The 17,189-nt window shown below is 46.2% G+C and overlaps 1 protein-coding gene and 2 pseudogenes across 2 annotated transcripts in view; all 3 read right to left on the bottom strand.

The window, feature by feature from the left end:
- Positions 1 to 2,782: 2,782 nt before the first annotated feature.
- On the bottom strand, positions 2,783 to 6,815 carry LOC107153300 (annotated as a pseudogene).
- Positions 2,783 to 11,219, bottom strand: LOC125616302 (annotated as a pseudogene).
- Positions 11,109 to 17,189, bottom strand: part of LOC107153230 (zinc finger protein 709) — a 33,412-nt gene continuing 27,331 nt past the window's right edge. The window contains exons 4-7 of one of the 2 annotated variants that reach the window (XM_048801344.1): positions 14,206 to 14,332; positions 13,687 to 13,732; positions 12,145 to 13,136; positions 11,109 to 12,060 (exon numbers count right to left, since the gene is read on the bottom strand). In XM_048801344.1, coding sequence (XP_048657301.1) covers positions 11,813 to 12,060; positions 12,145 to 13,136; positions 13,687 to 13,732; positions 14,206 to 14,332 — 1,413 coding nt within the window. In that variant the 3' untranslated portion in view covers positions 11,109 to 11,812. Of the gene's footprint in view, positions 13,137 to 13,686; positions 13,733 to 14,205; positions 14,333 to 17,189 lie in introns of both variants that reach the window. The other variant, XM_015498752.2, reaches the window with a different exon arrangement.

Genomic DNA, 17,189 nt, shown 5'->3' with positions numbered 1-17,189 from the left:
AGAGAAGAAGAAAGAAGTTTAGCCTAGGGATAAGACAGCTCTCCTGGGACCCCTGAGCTCCTGCAGCAATTAACAGAAATAAGGCTCCCCCCGCCCCCATCCCCTGCTCTGACAATCGGGGAGATGCAGATCAAAACTGCACTGAGATCCCATGTCACCCCAGTCGGAATGGCAGCTGTCAAGGATGCAATAGTAAAGAGTGACAGAGAATGCGGGAGAATGTGCACTCCTCCACTGCTGGTGGGACTGCAGATCAGGGCAAGTGCTCTGAAAAGCAGTGCGGAGATTCCTCCAAAGCCTAGGTGTGAGGACTACCACATGCCCCAGCTGCCCTACTCCTACTATTTGTCCAAAGCCTCCTAGAGTGATGCAGCCCCATCCATGTTTATAGCAGTGCAATTCATAACAGCCCAGCTATGGAACCACCTAGCTGCTCTAAGCAGATCAACGGACACAGATGCTGTGGTGGCCGTGGTGCATGTGCCCAGTGGCCCTACAGAGGACTGGAATCATGACATTTGCTGGGAAATGGATGGACCTGGAGACCATGATGCTCTGTGAAATAAGCCAGACTCAGGAAGTCCAGGGCCCGAGGTTCTCTCATAGGCAGAAGTTAGAAAAAGGGGGAAAGGGAATTTTTAAAAGGGGGATTGCCTGAAAATAGAAGGGAGACCAACTGAGCAGGGGAGGGAGGCGGGCGGCCTGGGAAATGTAGAGGAACCGCGTGTGCATGAGCTGCCATGAGCCTGCTTGTGTGTGAGTGTGAGGAGCCAGTGGAGCCAGTGGTGCTAGTACAGGGGAGATCAGCAGAGCAGAGCAGCAGATGGGGCGGGAGGGAGGAGAGGGAAGCACCCAGGAAGGAGTCGATCCCACTGTATGAACCCCACTATGGTTTCTTTCTCATGAGTCCCACTATAATGTATGATTATAATGTGCCAATAAAAGTTTATAAAAGCAAAGAGTGGATCTGATCCCAGAATCACTCTCGAGCTTCCTGCTCTCAAGATGTGATTTTTCTAATGTTTTGAACAACCAATAAAAAAAAAAAAAACTACAGAAAAAAAAAAAGATGTGATTTTTCCTTCCCACACACTGTACCTCCCATGCCAACCTCCACAAGGTGACCAAGCCAAGGGGTCCCTTGCAAGTACCAAGACATGCTGTTTGGACTTGCTGCCTCCAAAAGTATGAACTCAAAAAACCTCTTTTCTTTATAATTAGCCTGCCTCAAGTGCTTCTTATGGTAATGAAAGACATAATAATACAGGTAGCCCCATAATGGCCCCCCAAATGTCCACATCTGAATGGCTGTAAACCGTGAGTATGTTATGTTACCTGGCAAAGGGGAATCCAATATGCAGATGGAATTAAGTTTGCTAACAAGTTGACCTTAAGGTGGGAAGATTACCAGGGCTCACCAAGTAGGCCTAGCATGATCACAAGACTCCCAGTAAGTGGACAATGAGTTAGAACAAACATTCAGAGTGACCCCACGAGAAAAGCACACAGAGGGAAGAGCCACTCTGCTAAGATGTGGACTTCAGACGGTGACTCATATTTGACCTCAGAACTTTAAGAGAGCATGTTTTGGTTGATTTTAGACACTTGAAGCCATTTATTATGGCAGCCTTGGAAAATGCACATAATCAGAAACAACCGATTCTTCAGGAAATCAAAGAGCTTTTAGAAAATATTGTGGATCACAAACAAAAGTCTGAAGAAGGGCTAAAGGGCTGGACAAGAAGGACAACTTGAAGAAGAGGAGATGAAAGGGTGGTTTGCAAATGCAAAGAGCACCCTCCAGAAAGGAAGAGCCAAGTCAGGGAAGCAAACAGACGCTTGAGCAGGGCACGGCGGCCACACCTGGGACCCCAGCACGTGGAAAGCTGAGGAAGGAGGATCACATTGTCAAAGTCAGCCTCCCCACTTGGTGAGGCCTAAGGCTGTAAATAAAATATAAAAAGGGGGGGATGTGGCACAGTGGTTAAATGCCCTGGGTCCCCCCAAAAAAGAACAGTAGAGTCTGCCAAAACATTCAGCACTGGAGCAGGACCTGGCCATCCAACAAATGAAAAACAGAACGGAAGAGCCGCTCAGCGGCTCTCAGACTCAGAGGCAAGAGGCCCAGGCAAATCACCTGCTGTGACATTGGCAACCCAGATGCTGGGAGAAACCCATACGAAAAAAACGGGGACTTCAGCAACAACTGGGCAGCCAAGAATCCTGCAGCATAGCTGTCTGTTGCTCTTGTTCACTGAGCCCACCCAGCCTCCTCTTGGCATCTCTACCCTGTCATCTTCTTCATCATCAGGTGCTGGGGATGGAACCCAGGCCCTCCCACAGGCTTCGCTCTTCCTAACTCTGAGCCCACCCAGCCTCCTCTGAGTGACCTTCTGTCCACTGCCCTGCCTGCTCCTTGGCTATGAACCTCCACTGTTCTTGTCATACTCCTCTCCCCTGCTTAGGCACCCTGTGGCCACAGACCCTGTTAAAGTCCTTTCCACAGTGTCAGAATATTTTTTCCTTTACTAGCCATGGTCCTCAAGTTCTTCCTGGTCCTCTTCATGGTCCTCAAGTTCTCCAACACAGCTCTGCCTGTTGGAGGGGCACAGTGAGGAGATTTGGCTTTACATGGTGCATTGTTGGCACTGCCCTTGGTGTCTGCTCAGTAATAAATGTGTCACTGTCCTGGATGTTGAATCTAAGGAAATGACTATTATTCCATGTGAAGGTTTAAAGCACACGGCAATGTGATGACTCTGCTTTGTCATTGCTTCTGTTCTTCATTATTGAGATTCTCCAACCAAAACCAAAGAAAAAAGGCAGTGGGCTGGAGCTGCTGGGCAATGCCTCCCTCGCCCACCTGGCTCTCCTCCCTCTGGAGCGGGCTGTCACTGACACTGCTGCTCATCTCCACCTTGTCCCTGTGTGTGTCTCTCACACCCAGGCTCCCCGTGCACACCCTCTCTCTCACACACACACACTCTTGCGCACACACTGGGGGTGCAGTTCAGGGTTGGCACACCCCTGGGTTCAATCTCAAGAAAGAAAGGTAGAGAGAGAGGGAAGAAAGAAAGGAAGAGAGGGAAGGGAGGGAAGGGAGGGAGGGAGAAAGGGACAATTACAGCGTCTGTGTGGCCCAAAGGTAGAGCATGAGGTTCTGGGTCTGACTCCAAGCACTGAATTGAGAACTCCCTTACACCACAGTAAGCATAAATGAGACTCCAAGTCACATGTCAAGTGCTGACTCCCAGGTGGAGGCATTAGGAGGTGAGGCCTTTGGGAAGTGACTGGGTCATGAGGCTGATTAGTGTCCTTATAAGAGAGACTCTGGGGAGCTCCCTTGTCTTCTTCTCTGGGTTAGGACACAATGGGAAGATGGCCATGTTGTGAACCAGTACTTAGAGCCTCCCCTGACACCAAATCTGTGTCTACTTGACCTTTGATTTCTTATCTTCAGAACGGTGAGAAATAAATCGGTGTCTGTGAGCCACCTGGAACTCTCTACCTGTGGAGGCTCTGGGACTGACCCTAGCACCACACACAGGATGACGGCCTATTCATGGCAAGCCACCCAGTCCATGGCAGTGGCTTCCCCAGCCCACAGGTTTAAGACACGGCGTTGGGAGAACGGGTCGGTGAGGACAGAGGATGGAATGGGTCTCTATGCAGTGTTACTTTGAGTGCATGTAAGAAAAGTCATCTGGTCACAAATGGAGTCGGGCCTGCCATCTGGATTCCAGGGATCAGCAGGTATGACTGCCTTTCCTGGACATCTTTACTTCCAGAAGGAGGAGCATGGCCCTTCTTGCACACTCTTGCTGGTGGCTTGGGCTGTCAGAGACCCACCATGCTGCTCCAGGGCTGTGGAGAGAGCCCCTCTGTTGCTTGAAAGCTAAGCCAAAGATAGGGCTTGGGTGCTCACTGTCCCCACAGGCCATGTGTTGGAGGCTCTGCTGGGGGGGAGCCCTTGGGAAGGAGGGCCTGGTGGGAGGGAGTTCAGCTATTGGAGGTGTGTGGGAGGGGACACAGGGACCCACAGCGCTGTGCTTTTATTTCTCTGGGGACGCTGAGGAATATAGCCTGGAGCCCTGACCATCCCCTCCCTGTGACCCCCACTCCCCAGCAGTCTTACCTTGGCCCAGTGCTCTGGAGTGTCTGAGGGAAAGGAAACAAACCTCTGGGCAGAGGAAGAAGTGACACAGCCCAAACCTGGGTTGGGGGAACCCCTCCACGGGGTTGCCTGCACCCTTCCCTTCATAGTGGAGCTCAGGAGCACCAGGGTCAATGAGCGTCCACGTGCTCAGAACTGAAGAGATGTAGAAGCCACACCCTGGAGACCAGCGTCCCAGCTGCACAGGATCTCAGCTCTAGGAAGTATCTGGACCCTCTATCTGCTTCTGCATTAGATCTGTCGTCTAACCACACAGCCACAGCCTGTCGAAAACTCCAGTACACACTGGTGAAAGTGAAAAATGACTCAGGGTGTCCCTGCTACACTGAGAGCTGTAGGTGTGGGAGGGTAGCAAGTCCACTGCTCCACCTCTCTATCCCACGACAGGGTTCTGCATTAGGTGGCCTCCTACCAACAGTTGTTAAAAATCATGTCCCTCATAAAAGTACAACATTGTAACTAGGCAACTAAAAATAATACTAATTTTAAAAACCATTGTGGAGAAACTAGCCCCAAATCAAACTTTCTGTTAGGGCTTTACAAAAAAATTCTGGAGGATATGCTGGGGACGTCAGAACTGAAGAGAAGTTGTGAGCCTTCACAGAAGGGTGGCCAGGATCGTCTTCAGAGAGACTGAACTGCAAGCATGGGTCCCACTCCATGGGCACGTGGCCCTCTGGGGAGCGGCTCTGTGGGCGTTGAGCTGTTTCTCCTGGGGAAAGCCTATCTGATGTGCTCCCGGGGGCAGCACAGCCCTGGCTAGGTCTAGGGCACACAGTCTGTGCTCAGGGGGCCGCGGTTCTTCCCGGTCTCTAGCTCATTATGAGGAAGCAACAAAACTATTGCAGAGCAGGGAGCCTGTGCTGGGACCTTCTGAGGATAGTGCTCTGCCCCCAGGGTCCTCCCTTGGCACCTGGCTCCTCGGGCTCCATAGCCCATAGGTACTCTGACTACTTCATGCCATGGGACACACCTTCCCTCCAGGCTCAGGTGTACCCACCGCAGGTGCAAGGTTGTCAGATGCAAGGTGCTGCCCCCTGTGAGCTGGGGTCCTACTGAGCCTGTGTTCCACTTCAGAGCTCCAGGGTGACTTTTAATCTTTAATGGTTTTTTTTTTAACTTTTCTTTTTTCTTTCTTTTTTTTTTTTGGAAAGACCAAGAAGTCACACTTGTTTGTAAGAACAGTGGTCAGAGGTGCAATGACCAGGCAGGGACTATTCATATGGGTTAGATGTTCTTTGAACAGAGTCTGGGCCTTGGGTACCTCCTTCGTGCTTAGTCATTGTAACAATGGGTGACGGGAACAGAGGTAAGAGTCATGAAGCCACATGGCTCTCCTGTGGAACTAGGTGGGGAAACAGGGGAGGATACTGTATTTCTAACTCATCTTCTCTCCCCAGGTGAGCATTCCAAATGTCAAGGATCTGCCCAGTAAGCAAAATACCTCAGTTTATCCCAAGGTTGAAAACAAATGAACTTAAATCACCACATCACAAAAGGCAGCTAACTTGAAGACTAAAAATGTCACTTGGAAATAAAGGTGGGGGCACACAATGGAAAAATGGGGCAGAACACAATGGAGAAGAGGGAGAGGTGTAAATCCAGCAGCCTACACACCACATATGTCAGAGGAGCAGGCTCCCACACACACAGGCTCGGTAATACCAGGTGGGCTATTTGTTCACAGTATTAAAGGGCATCTAGAATTTCGCTACAGTAAGGAACTGAAAGTTGCCTGAAGAATGGGCACAGAAAGGCTGCGTCCGAAGATGGCCTGTCACTCAGGAGGGTGGAGCTGCTGGGCCTTCCTGTTGACCACTGTATTGCGAAAAGTGCAGAAGGGGGAGGGGTGGCTTTAGTCACCTGATGTCATTCCTTTCCCTGGGTCTTTTGTCTCATCTCATCTAGCTGTCTCTTCATCTCTTCTTCCATCCTCCGAATGTCGTCCATGGTCAGGTTCACCCACTTATGAGCCAACAGAACAGCTTCCTGTGGAAGTTTGTGAACAATGCTTCTCTTTGTTCCGCAGGCCCAACCACTTGAACGTGACAGTGACCAGTGTGTGTGCGCACATATACGGGCAGTCTTTCTGATTTACAAGTTCTTGCTTCCACTTTGGGCCCAAGGGTCCTCGGCCTGTTTTGACAGACTTGAATGCTGCAGGGTCTTCCTCTGCCCTGTAATCCTTGCTAAGTACTTGACTTTGCTCTTCAATGTCTACATATATGGCCTCCACGTGTTTCCATGTCTCGGGCTACAGTTTATGCACATTCTCCTGGGTGCCAAGATCTGGTTTGTGCCAGGTTTCAATTTTAATCAGAAAGTCCTCTTTCATGTACTCATTTGTAATAGCAGTTCTGCAATATGGGTAGGCATTCCATGTTTGTTCATGTATATTCAGGGGCCAGCATTCGAACAAATGTGGGTACCCTGCTCTTTAGGTGGTAGATCTTGTGGGTATACTGGCCTTTCTCACCTTCCTTCTCATAGCGCCCACTCACTAGGGCCTCCACACCTTCACCACCACCAGTTTCATTTTTGCTGGCCTTGGCCACAGAATACAGCTGCCCCACTTGATGCTACAACTACCCAGATCCTTTTTTTGGCTTTTCACTATTAATTTATGACAAGCATTCCACATCCACAATTCTCTCCAGTCAAAAATTCTTTGAGACAATGCTGTCACCTTGGCCCGTTGGAGGATGGAGTCATCTGACTTGACCATCCTGTGAATGGCCCCCAAGACAGTGTAGGTTTTATGTTGGCCATTAAACCTGCCAGTGACCGTGTCCACTTCCTCCACGTCCATCTGGATGGACAACTGGTCCTTGGCACCAATCATGCTGTTGCTGGTGGTGCATTTTCACAGCACGTACAGGTTCATGAACTCAACCATCTTGTTCTGGACATTGAACCGTGCCTGCTGCCTCCACCAAGAGCACTAGCACAGAAGGGAGGAGCCAGGTTGAATTGTGCCCACTGGAGTGTGGAGACCGTGTAGAGAGCTGGAATATATCTGGAAGCCAAGGTCCTACTGGCTATCTTTGGTCCCTTTGGGTGATTTTGTCATTCTGCTGACCTACCATTTTTTGTGACCTCTGGATAAGTGTATGCTAAGCTCAGCAGACCTCTGGCCTTTCCCACTGAAAACTAGAAATGGGACACACCCAAATCCTGCAAAAGATTCCTCCCATCTTAACGAAAGCCATCTCTGAATCGTGGATTTCTCCAGCTCTTTGCAGTGTGACTAGCTGAGAGCCCCACCCCTTCCTTCTGGGACTAAAAAAGCATGTGTAGCAGGCTCTGTGGTTCATCCTTGTAATCCCAGAGGATTTGGAGGCTAAGGCAGGAGGATCATGAGTTCAAAGCCAGCCTCAACAATGGTGAGGTGCTAAGAAACTGAGTGAGACCCTGTGTCTAAATAAAATCAAAATAGGGCTGGGGATGTGGCTCAGTGGTCAAGTGCCCCTGAATTCAATCCCCGATACTCTCCACCTGTAAATGTGTGTAATTGCCTTCAATGGGAACATGTGTATTTTGGGAAAGCTTAAGCTTGAGTTCACAGAGAATGGTTGTTCATATTTGGCTCAGAATAAAACATTTTCTTATTTCCTCAAAGCAGAAGTATTGCTTTCTCTGGACACTCACAACCCAGCAACACCCCAGAATGCCAAGGGGCCCAGCTTATCCCAGGGTTGTGCCAATCTTTCCCTGTTAGACATTTGTTCATACTCACTGTATTACCAGGGCAAAAACACAAAAGCACCATGTGACCATTCGCAAACACACAGGCTGATACCAGAAAATAAATCCAACATCTTTATTCATTTATAAGAATTTGTCAGTAATTTATTTTTTTTTCTTTTCTTTTCACGTGTGTGGAGCTGGGGAATCACAGGAACTTGTGCATGCCAAGCAAGCATTCTACCTCCTGGGAAAACCCCAGCTCCTGTTACTAATCTTAAAATTCTCTTTTAACAGCCTGGTGTAAGCCAGGCATGGTGGTGCACATCTGTCATCCCAGTGGCTCTGGTGGCTGAGGCAGGAGGACTGCAAGTTCAAAGCCAGCCTCAGCAACTTAGCAAGGCCCTTAGCAACTCAGGAAATCCTGTCTCTAAATAAAACACAAAAAAGTCGGGGATGTGGCTCAGTAGTGAGCACCCCTTGGTTCAATCTCTGGTTTAAAAAAAACAACAATAACCAAATCAGGTATAATGGTATGTACCGATAATCCCAGCTACTTGGGAGGCTCAGGCAGGAGGATTATGAATTCAGCCTGGGCAATATAGTAAGACCCCCATCTCAAAATTAAATACCTTTCAAATAATAATTTAATCATATGACCAGTATAATCATAACATGATAAATACTCATCTCTGCGACCTGTTATAAATTGAACTTACAAGTCAAATCCTATCCCCAAAACCTTATTAGGAAATAGGGTAGTTGCAGGTGTAAATAGCTAAGGTGATGTCATAATGAACAAGTTGATCCTTAATCCCATGACTGATGTCCTTATAAAAGGAGGAGACAAAGACGCACAGCTCAGTTGGTTCAGGTGCTAACAGAAACCAGGGCCCTGGAGGGCTCCTAAATGGAGACTGTCCTCACAGTCTCTGAAGCTGAGAAGTCGAAGAGAAGGTGCCATAGACACCTGCCTGGGCGGGTTGCTTCCTGTCTCACAGATGGCCACCTCCTCTCTGCTCACTTGGTTAAATGTGTTAGAAATACCAGGTTCCGTTAAGAATCAGACATGGGCTCTCAGAAGTAGCTGGGCAAGGAAAAGTTTACTTCTGCAGAACAGCACGCAGCTGAACAAAGTGGCAAGCAAGCACACTTGGATGGGCAGTCCCCCCTGATTTTATCCCCAACCCAGCACTGATGGGAGGAGCCTGATATCAAGAAGAGCCTTTGCTGCCCCCCACCCCTTTTCTCTACAGCAGGAAGTTCTTCTGGTGGGGGGAATGTGTTTCGAGGCAGACGGTTGTTACTTCTTTACCTAAGTTTCTATTTCTAAACAAGGATCCCTACCTCTGCTTTCTGTTGCTTTTCTCTAGTTAACCTACATGTTAATGCTTTGCAGGGTGGGAGAAGCACACCTCGAAAGAGGAACCCGGAGGAAGAGGAAGGAAGGAAAGATGGCTTTGTGGTCACTCTGGGGTTGCTGGTGGCAATGGCGTGGGCTTTGCCACCCTCTGGGGATGACAGCCATGTAGGCCTGCTGCTCAATTCTGCAGGCACAAGGGGGAGCGCGTGATTCCTCTTGGGGGAAAATACACCCCTGGTTCAGCCCGCCCTGCCCCAACAGCTCTCACAGGCTCCCCTTTCAGAACCGGCAGGTTCCGACTCACCACTGTGACAGACAACCCGTGTGACCCGCGTGCCTCTGGGTCTGGCGTCTGGCCTGCACCTGTCTCACCGGTCCCCCACGCCTTCCAGGCCTCTGCAGGACCACTGAGCCATACCCCACCCAGCCTGGGGCCTTCAGCCCTGCATCTCTTCAGCCAGCCCTCAGTGACTGCCTGGAGCCTGGGCTTTGGTTTTGGCCCCAGGCTAGGGAGGGCAGAGAAGGCCCTGGTGGGATTCACCCCACAGTAAGCTGCAGGTGCAGGACATTGCTGGTCAATATATTTTTAAGCATTTGCCCCACCTAAGAAACCTTACCTTTAGAATAGGTATTCTTTATGTGTGTGTGTGTGGGGGGGGCACTCCACCCAGCCCATTTTTGTATTGGATTTAGAAACAGGGTCTCACGGAATTGCTTAGCACCTCCCCTTGCTGAGGCTGGCTTTGAACTCACAATCCGCCTGTCTCGGCCTCCCAAGCCACTGGGATAACAGGCGTGGGACACACAACGGCAGGGCTAGGTATTCTGACTTTTGATAAGGGCGGGCATCTGGCGTGGAGCACAAAAGAAAATGCCAATCCTGGGTGCAGCTCAGAGTAGGGCGCTTGTGCTCTTACCTACCACGTGCAAGACCCTAGGTCCAAACCCAAGGGCTGAGAGGAAAAGAAGACCTCACCACTCCCCTTAGGGTTACCTGTGCGCCTTAGCCTTTCAGTTCCTGTTCAGGCCCAGGAGCCTAGGGCCCACCATTGGGCTACTGCCCCTCCGCCTGGGCAGTTTTTCTTCTGTCTCTGATGAAGGGTGAAGAGTTCCCCGTGAGAAGGGGAGGTCAACTCAGGACCTACGGGTTCAGGTCGCACGTGGTGCAGATGCAGGTCCAAGGCACATACCGCTCATTTAGGAAAGCTGGTAACTATTCAGGGCAGAATGGGGCTGCCTCCAGAGGACAGCAGCCTGCGTCAGGGGTGTTTATGGAGGGCCAGGAGTAGGGGTGGTGCTACAGGTGGAACCAGGTGGAGTCACACGGTTCCCTGCCAGTTTTCTCTGCACTTGTGCCTTGTCCCAACACAAGTCCAAGATTTAAACTTTGCATTGTATTATAATGAATCAGGTTTTGATTTGTGTGAAAAATCAGTACTCAAATCTTTAGAAAAAAAAATCTAGAAATGGTGGTTTAACTGAGTCAACTGGGATACTCACAAAATCCCTCTTACACAATTCATGTTCCATAAATGCTTTGCAACTTCCTCTGAGGTTTCATGACCTGTTTAAACCTGCAACTTGCTACTTATGCCGGAAGTTTTGCCCTGTATGCCTCTGCCCCTCCAGGAACAATCTATCATTCTACATTAAAACAAAACAAAACAAACTATATATCCACCTATCTATCTATATATACACACACACATATATTATGGATGTATACATATACACACACACACACTCAACAACTATTCTATATGTACTTTCATGTTATTGAAGGTGACTGGGAATATTAAATGATTTGTCATGTTTTTTTGCATTCCATGGGCTTTTGTACAATACCACTACTTTCAGGTTTAAAACAGAACCCCCAAATGAAAGGCATTTCACATTTTTTCTCTTTATTAGGGATTTTTTTCCTGATGAGTTGTTTGATGTTTTATAATGTAACTAATGAAGTAAAGGCTTTCCCACATTTTTACATACGTGGGCCATCTCTCCAACATGAGTTCTTTCAAGCAATGTTGTTTGATGTTTTATAATGTAACTACATGATGTAAAGACTTTCCCACATTTTTACATACATGGGCCATCTCTCCAACATGAGTTCTTTCAAGCAAATAAAAGTGACTAGATGTAGTGAAGGATTTCCCACACTGCTTACATTAGTCAGGTTTCTCTGTAATATGAGTTAATTCATGTGTGTAAAGGTAAACAGAAGTAGTGAAGGCCTCCCCACATTGTTTACAACGGCAAGGCTTTTTTCCTGTATGAAATTGTTCATGTATGTGAAGGGAAAAGGAACTAGTGAAGGCTCTCCCACATTGTTTACATTTATAAGGCTTCTCCCCATTATGAAATCATTCATGTCTGTGAAGGTGAGCAGACCTAGTGAAGGCTGTCCCCCACTATTTACATCCATAGGGCTTCTTTCCTTTATGAGTTCATTCATGTGAATGAAGCTATCTGGATCCAGCAACGACTTTTCCACATTGTTTACACTCATAGAGCTTTTCTCAAGTATGAATTCATTTACGTATTTAAACATAAGAGGAAGTAGTGAAGGCTTTTCCCAATTATTTACATTCCTAGAGTTTCTCTACAGCATGACTTTGTTTATGTCTTTGAAGATAAGAAGATGTAGTGAAGGCTTTACCACATTGCTTACATTCATAGGGCTTCTTTCCTGTATGACTTCGTTTATGTCTTTGAAGGGAACTGGAATAAACAAAGGCTTTCCCACACTGCTTACATTCATAGGGCTTCTCTCCAGTATGAGTTCGTTTATGTCTATGAAGGTAAGAGGAACAACTGAAGGCTTTCCCACACTGCTTACATTCAAAGGGCTTCTCTCCAGTATGAATTCGTTCATGTTGGCAAAGGGAAGTTGAAGAAACAAACACTTTCCCACACTGCTTACATTCATAGGGCTTCTCTCCAGTATGAATTTGTTTATGTCTTCGAAGGTAAGAGGAACAACTGAAGGCTTTCCCACATTGTTTACATTTACAGGGCTTCTCTCCAGTGTGAATTCGTTTATGTGTTTGAAGATGAAAGGAATAAGTAAAGGTTTTCCCACATTGCTTACATTCATAGGGCTTCTCACCAGTATGAATTAATTTATGTCTACGAAGGTAAGAAGAACAACTGAAGCTTTTCCCACATTGTTTACATTCATAAGGCTTCTCTCCAGTATGAGTTTGTTTATGTGTTTGAAGATAAAAGGAATAAGTAAAGGCTTTGCCACATTCCTTACATTCATAGGGTTTCTCCCCAGTATGAATTCGCTGATGTCGCTGGAAGGAAGAACAATATATGAAGGCTTTCCCACATTGTTCACACTGATAGGGTTTCTTTCCATTATGAGTCCATTCATGTGAATGAAGCTGACTGGAGGTAGCAAACACTTTCCCACATCGTTTACATCTATTAAGCGTCTCTCCAGTATGAAATCGTTCATGTATGTGAAGGTAAGAGGAACGACTGAAGGCTTTTCCACATTTTTTACATTCATAGGGCTTCTCTCCAGTATGAGTTTGTTTATGTCTTTGAAGGTGAGAGGAACAAGTGAAGGCTTTCCCACACTGTTTACATTTATGGGTCTTCTCTCCAGTATGTGTTCGTTTACGTATTGGAAGATAAGAGGAACTAGTGAAGACTTTACTAGATTGATTACATCTGTAAGCTGTCTCTCTGGTATGAGATTGTTGAAATTTTTGAAAACACAAGGAACAACTTAACTCTTTTCCACATGTTAGACATTCATAAGTTTCAACTATAGTGTGCACAGATGCTTGTCTTTGAACACTTGTGTGAGAAATTAAAGATGTTTTCTTCTGTTTAAGTTCATATGGCTTCCCTGCACTCAACTCATTCTCATACAATTTGTTTGCAGAGTGAGATATAATGTGCCTATTAAGGAAAAAAAGATATGTAAAGACTTGTCAATATATACTACTCACATGGACTTACTCTAATGGGAAAGTCCTGGTGAAGACTAAGATTTGGAATCTCACACTGAGTACCTATTTAAATTTTTCCAGAATCTACCGTATGACTTCTGTTTAAAAAAAAAAATTACATGGATACTTATGGTTGGCTTATTAACACTTTTATATATTCATTAGTCAGTATGGCACGTACACTATTACCAATGTCAGGGAAAATATTGATTTTCTGTCATGTTTAAACTGTTTGAAAATAAATATAATGATGACTTTGCAACACTGCTTCTCATAGATAGTACTAAAATGGTGGTATCATAAGAGCAGTTAGTTTGTTAGCATTGTCAACAAATCAATAATTTTTGAAAATATGAAACATATAACTTACATTAAAGTTCTGGTTAAATAGGAATAACTATAATTCATATCATGGTTGTTTTCTCTGCTTGTTTGTAAAATTATAGGACATGTTACAATTCCATCAAGATACTGTGTTTCTTCTAGTGAATACAAATTACCTTAGATCTCTTTCAGTATTTCTGTTCTGATTTTTCCACTTGTCTCCTAAAATGTAGACAGAGAACAATCATGAATCATTATGATTTTAAAATAAATTATGGGATTTATAATATGGAGTGCTCTAATGCAAAAATAAAAATGAAGAAAAAAGAGAAAAATTATGGGATTCATGCTCAGAGTGAAATGATATTAGGCCCATTTTATTCCCCAAAGTACTCCCTTTTCACATTCCAAATCCCTGAGGAAAAAAAAACTCTCACTTGGCAGGCCCAGTGTCCCACACATATAATCCCAGCAGATTGGGAGGCTGAGGAAGGAGGATCTCAGGTTCAATGCCAGCCTTAGCAACTTATGGAGGCCTTGTCTCTAAATAAAGTATAAAAAAGGGCTGTAGATGTGTGTCAGTGGTTGAACACTCCCAGATTCAATCCTTGGTAAAAACAAAAACAAACAAACAAACAAAAAAACAACCTCCCAGTTTCTCAGTGATTGACTATATAATGAAACATCATCTTTACCTATAGAAGCCAGGTTTCTAAGGACTTCTTGCATCACGTCTCTGTGGAGATTCTTCTGGGAGAGATCCAGCAAAGCCCACTCCTCCTGGGTGAAGTTTACAGCCACATCCTCAAAGGCCACTGAATTCTAAAATATTCCAGAAAAGAGTAGTGCATGCCAGGAGAGATTGACAGCATGAGGGCTCTATTCTCATCATAAGACACATTTGCACATTTCTGTGATCTCCAAATATTCATTCCATGATTTTGTCTTCAAAACTTGTACTCTCATTGTGCACTCACTTGCCCAAACAGAGGCATATTAATACAAGACCGGAACTATCCAAAAAAGCATGAGCAGAGCAAAACACCCTTCTCCTTGTGGAGTCCAGGGAATAAGGTATGCTCCTGGGTCACCCCAACACCTTTGTGAGTGCATATTTAATTTATGGAATAATGAAGCCCTACTACCTTATGTGCAAAAGAGAGTTAAATTGCTGGGTGCAGTGGCGCACACCTGTAATCCTAGTGGCTTGGGAGCCTGAGGCAGGAGGATCGTGAGTTCAGAGCCAAAAAAGCAAGGCACTTAAGCAACTCAGTGAGACCCTGTCTCTAAATAAAATATGAAATTGGGCTGGGGATGTGGCTCAGTGGTTGAGTTCAATCCCCACTACCAAAAAAGAAAGAAAAAAGAAAAAGAAAAGAGAGCTAATATTAGTCCTCCTAACAGTATGTACACTTAGAAGTATCAGCTGACAAGTTGGAACTTTGCTGGTAGGGGGAACTAAGGACATGGGAGGATCCCGCCAAACTATGCAGTAACATTGAGTCATAATGCTGAGACTATAGGTAAAAAACACGATCTTTACTGAATGTATGCCTTCCTTCAGAAATCCAGTTATTTTGTTCCACTCATACCTTAGAACTCCTAGTCAGGGAACAAGCATGGGAGATGGGGCAGCTGCCCCTGTAGCAGTTTTGCCTCTTACCTGAAATTTACCATGAACTGCAGAATGGTGATTTTTCTGACTATTCCTACAAATTTATAATATTTTTCCCTTTAGAAACACTGCCAGTATCACAGTGAAGATCTCGCTCTCGCTCTCTCTCTCCCTCTCTCTCTCTCTCTCTCTCTCTCACACACACACACACACACACACACACACAGTCTCACCGCTTAAAGCACAGGAAGAAGAAAGATGGCATTTTTCAGTATGCCCAGAGAACTCCAACCTTCCTGGCACTACATTTAGAAGAAATTATTTCCAAAGACTAAATCACCTGAGATGTTATAAGTCAAACCTTCTGGGGAAAAGAGAAACACCAACCTCCATCTGCCCCCAGTCTTCCTGTCTAATCAGAGAGGAGGAAAGGCTGAGAAGCGCTCATGAAAAATGGCCCTAGAAGGACTGGAATATGAGACCTGCTCCATTCACCAGGTCCTTTCAATGCAGCAATGGAAACAGTAGCCAGGAAAATTATGTAAGGAGAAACAGTGAAAAAGAGATGCACCCAAATTGGAAAGGAAGAGTAAAACTATCTCCCTTCACAGATAATCAGTTCCATAAGTGTATGAGCAACCTGAGAAAGGCATTCTGGAAATAATACCAACAATTAAAACAATGTCCCAAGAAGGGGGCTTATATACTGAAAACTACAAAACGTTCCTAAAAGAAATGAAATAAGATACAAATAAATAAAAACATACCTGTGTCATGAGCTCAAAGTATTACCATTTTAAAGACTACCCAAGGAACCTGGGTTGAGACACAACACCCTCGCCCTGTGGCAGCAGGACCTCAAGCTCACATCCAAGGAGTGAGGCAGTGTCGGCCTCTGAGCACAGGAAAGGGAAGCCATCAGGATCCTGCTGCCACTGACCACACACTGGGGGAGCAATGGCAGGAAGCTGCCCGAGTTCTACGAAGCCTAGAAGGATTACCACAGTCTGCCTGGGGCCCACGCTGGAGGAAAGCTGCTTGGACACACATTGACACAGAGAGATGGCCCCAGATGTGGCAGCTCCCTGCAGAAGGCTGGGATGAGAAGTTGCCCAAGTCCCCTGGAAGCTGAACGGGAAGGTCACTGGAGGCAGCAGGAGGTGGGTCAAGGCAGAAATTTGTTTGCTCTAAGGCAGCAAGCGGAGAGCAACAGCTCCCATCATGTGGTGTTGGGGCCAGACCTGGGGAATGCTGGGCACTGTTTGGACACCAGTTGGATGCTGCATCAGTCACTCAGCAAAAGAAATGGGCACCTGCTGTTGATGACCTGGGACACCGGAAGTTAAAAAAACCAGAGGACTAGTGAAGTCTTTGTATTCAGGACTAAGGACCCCGGTGAGTCATGTTGGCCAGGGTGGGGGGACATTTCTGCACCACAGATGGGCCTGCAGAGAATCCACAGCCACAGGACCTGTCCTCAGACACAGCCACCAAGCTCCCTGCCACATTGAAAAGCATTCTGCTGAGTAGAGCAGGTACTTACTGACCCACAGTAAATATGATGGAACCTAACAAAGTGCTGCACCCCTGGGCAGTCAACCACCAGCCCGGGGGATGGCCCACCAGAACTGCCCAGTGGATGTTCACAGCAATCAGTGGAGTGCCTTATGTCCCAGCATCTCTGGAAGGACACAAAGTCACAGAGTGACAGACATCGTCTATATGTCCCAAAATATAATGAAATCCAAACTGAGGTTCAGCAAGACTTTTCATCACCTTGACATGTTTTATTTTAAATAACTCTAATGTCAGCTTTTTTTTTGGGGGGGGGGGTACTCTGTGTTGAACCCAGGGACACTTAAACACTCAGTTACATCCCTAGCTCTTTTTAATGTTTAGAGAACTGTTGAATGAAATGGAACAAATTATGCTATGTGCTGTATAAATATATCACAGTGAATTCCAATGTTACATTTACGTATAAAGCATATCAATTCAAAGTGAGGAACACAGATAGGGCTGGGGCTGAGGGAACACACATGTGTCATGTTCAAGGGACTGATA

Source organism: Marmota marmota, unplaced genomic scaffold (assembly GCF_001458135.2).
Source record: "Marmota marmota marmota unplaced genomic scaffold, marMar, whole genome shotgun sequence".
Taxonomy (NCBI): domain Eukaryota; kingdom Metazoa; phylum Chordata; class Mammalia; order Rodentia; family Sciuridae; genus Marmota; species Marmota marmota.
This window is presented reverse-complemented; position numbering and strand designations above follow the sequence as displayed.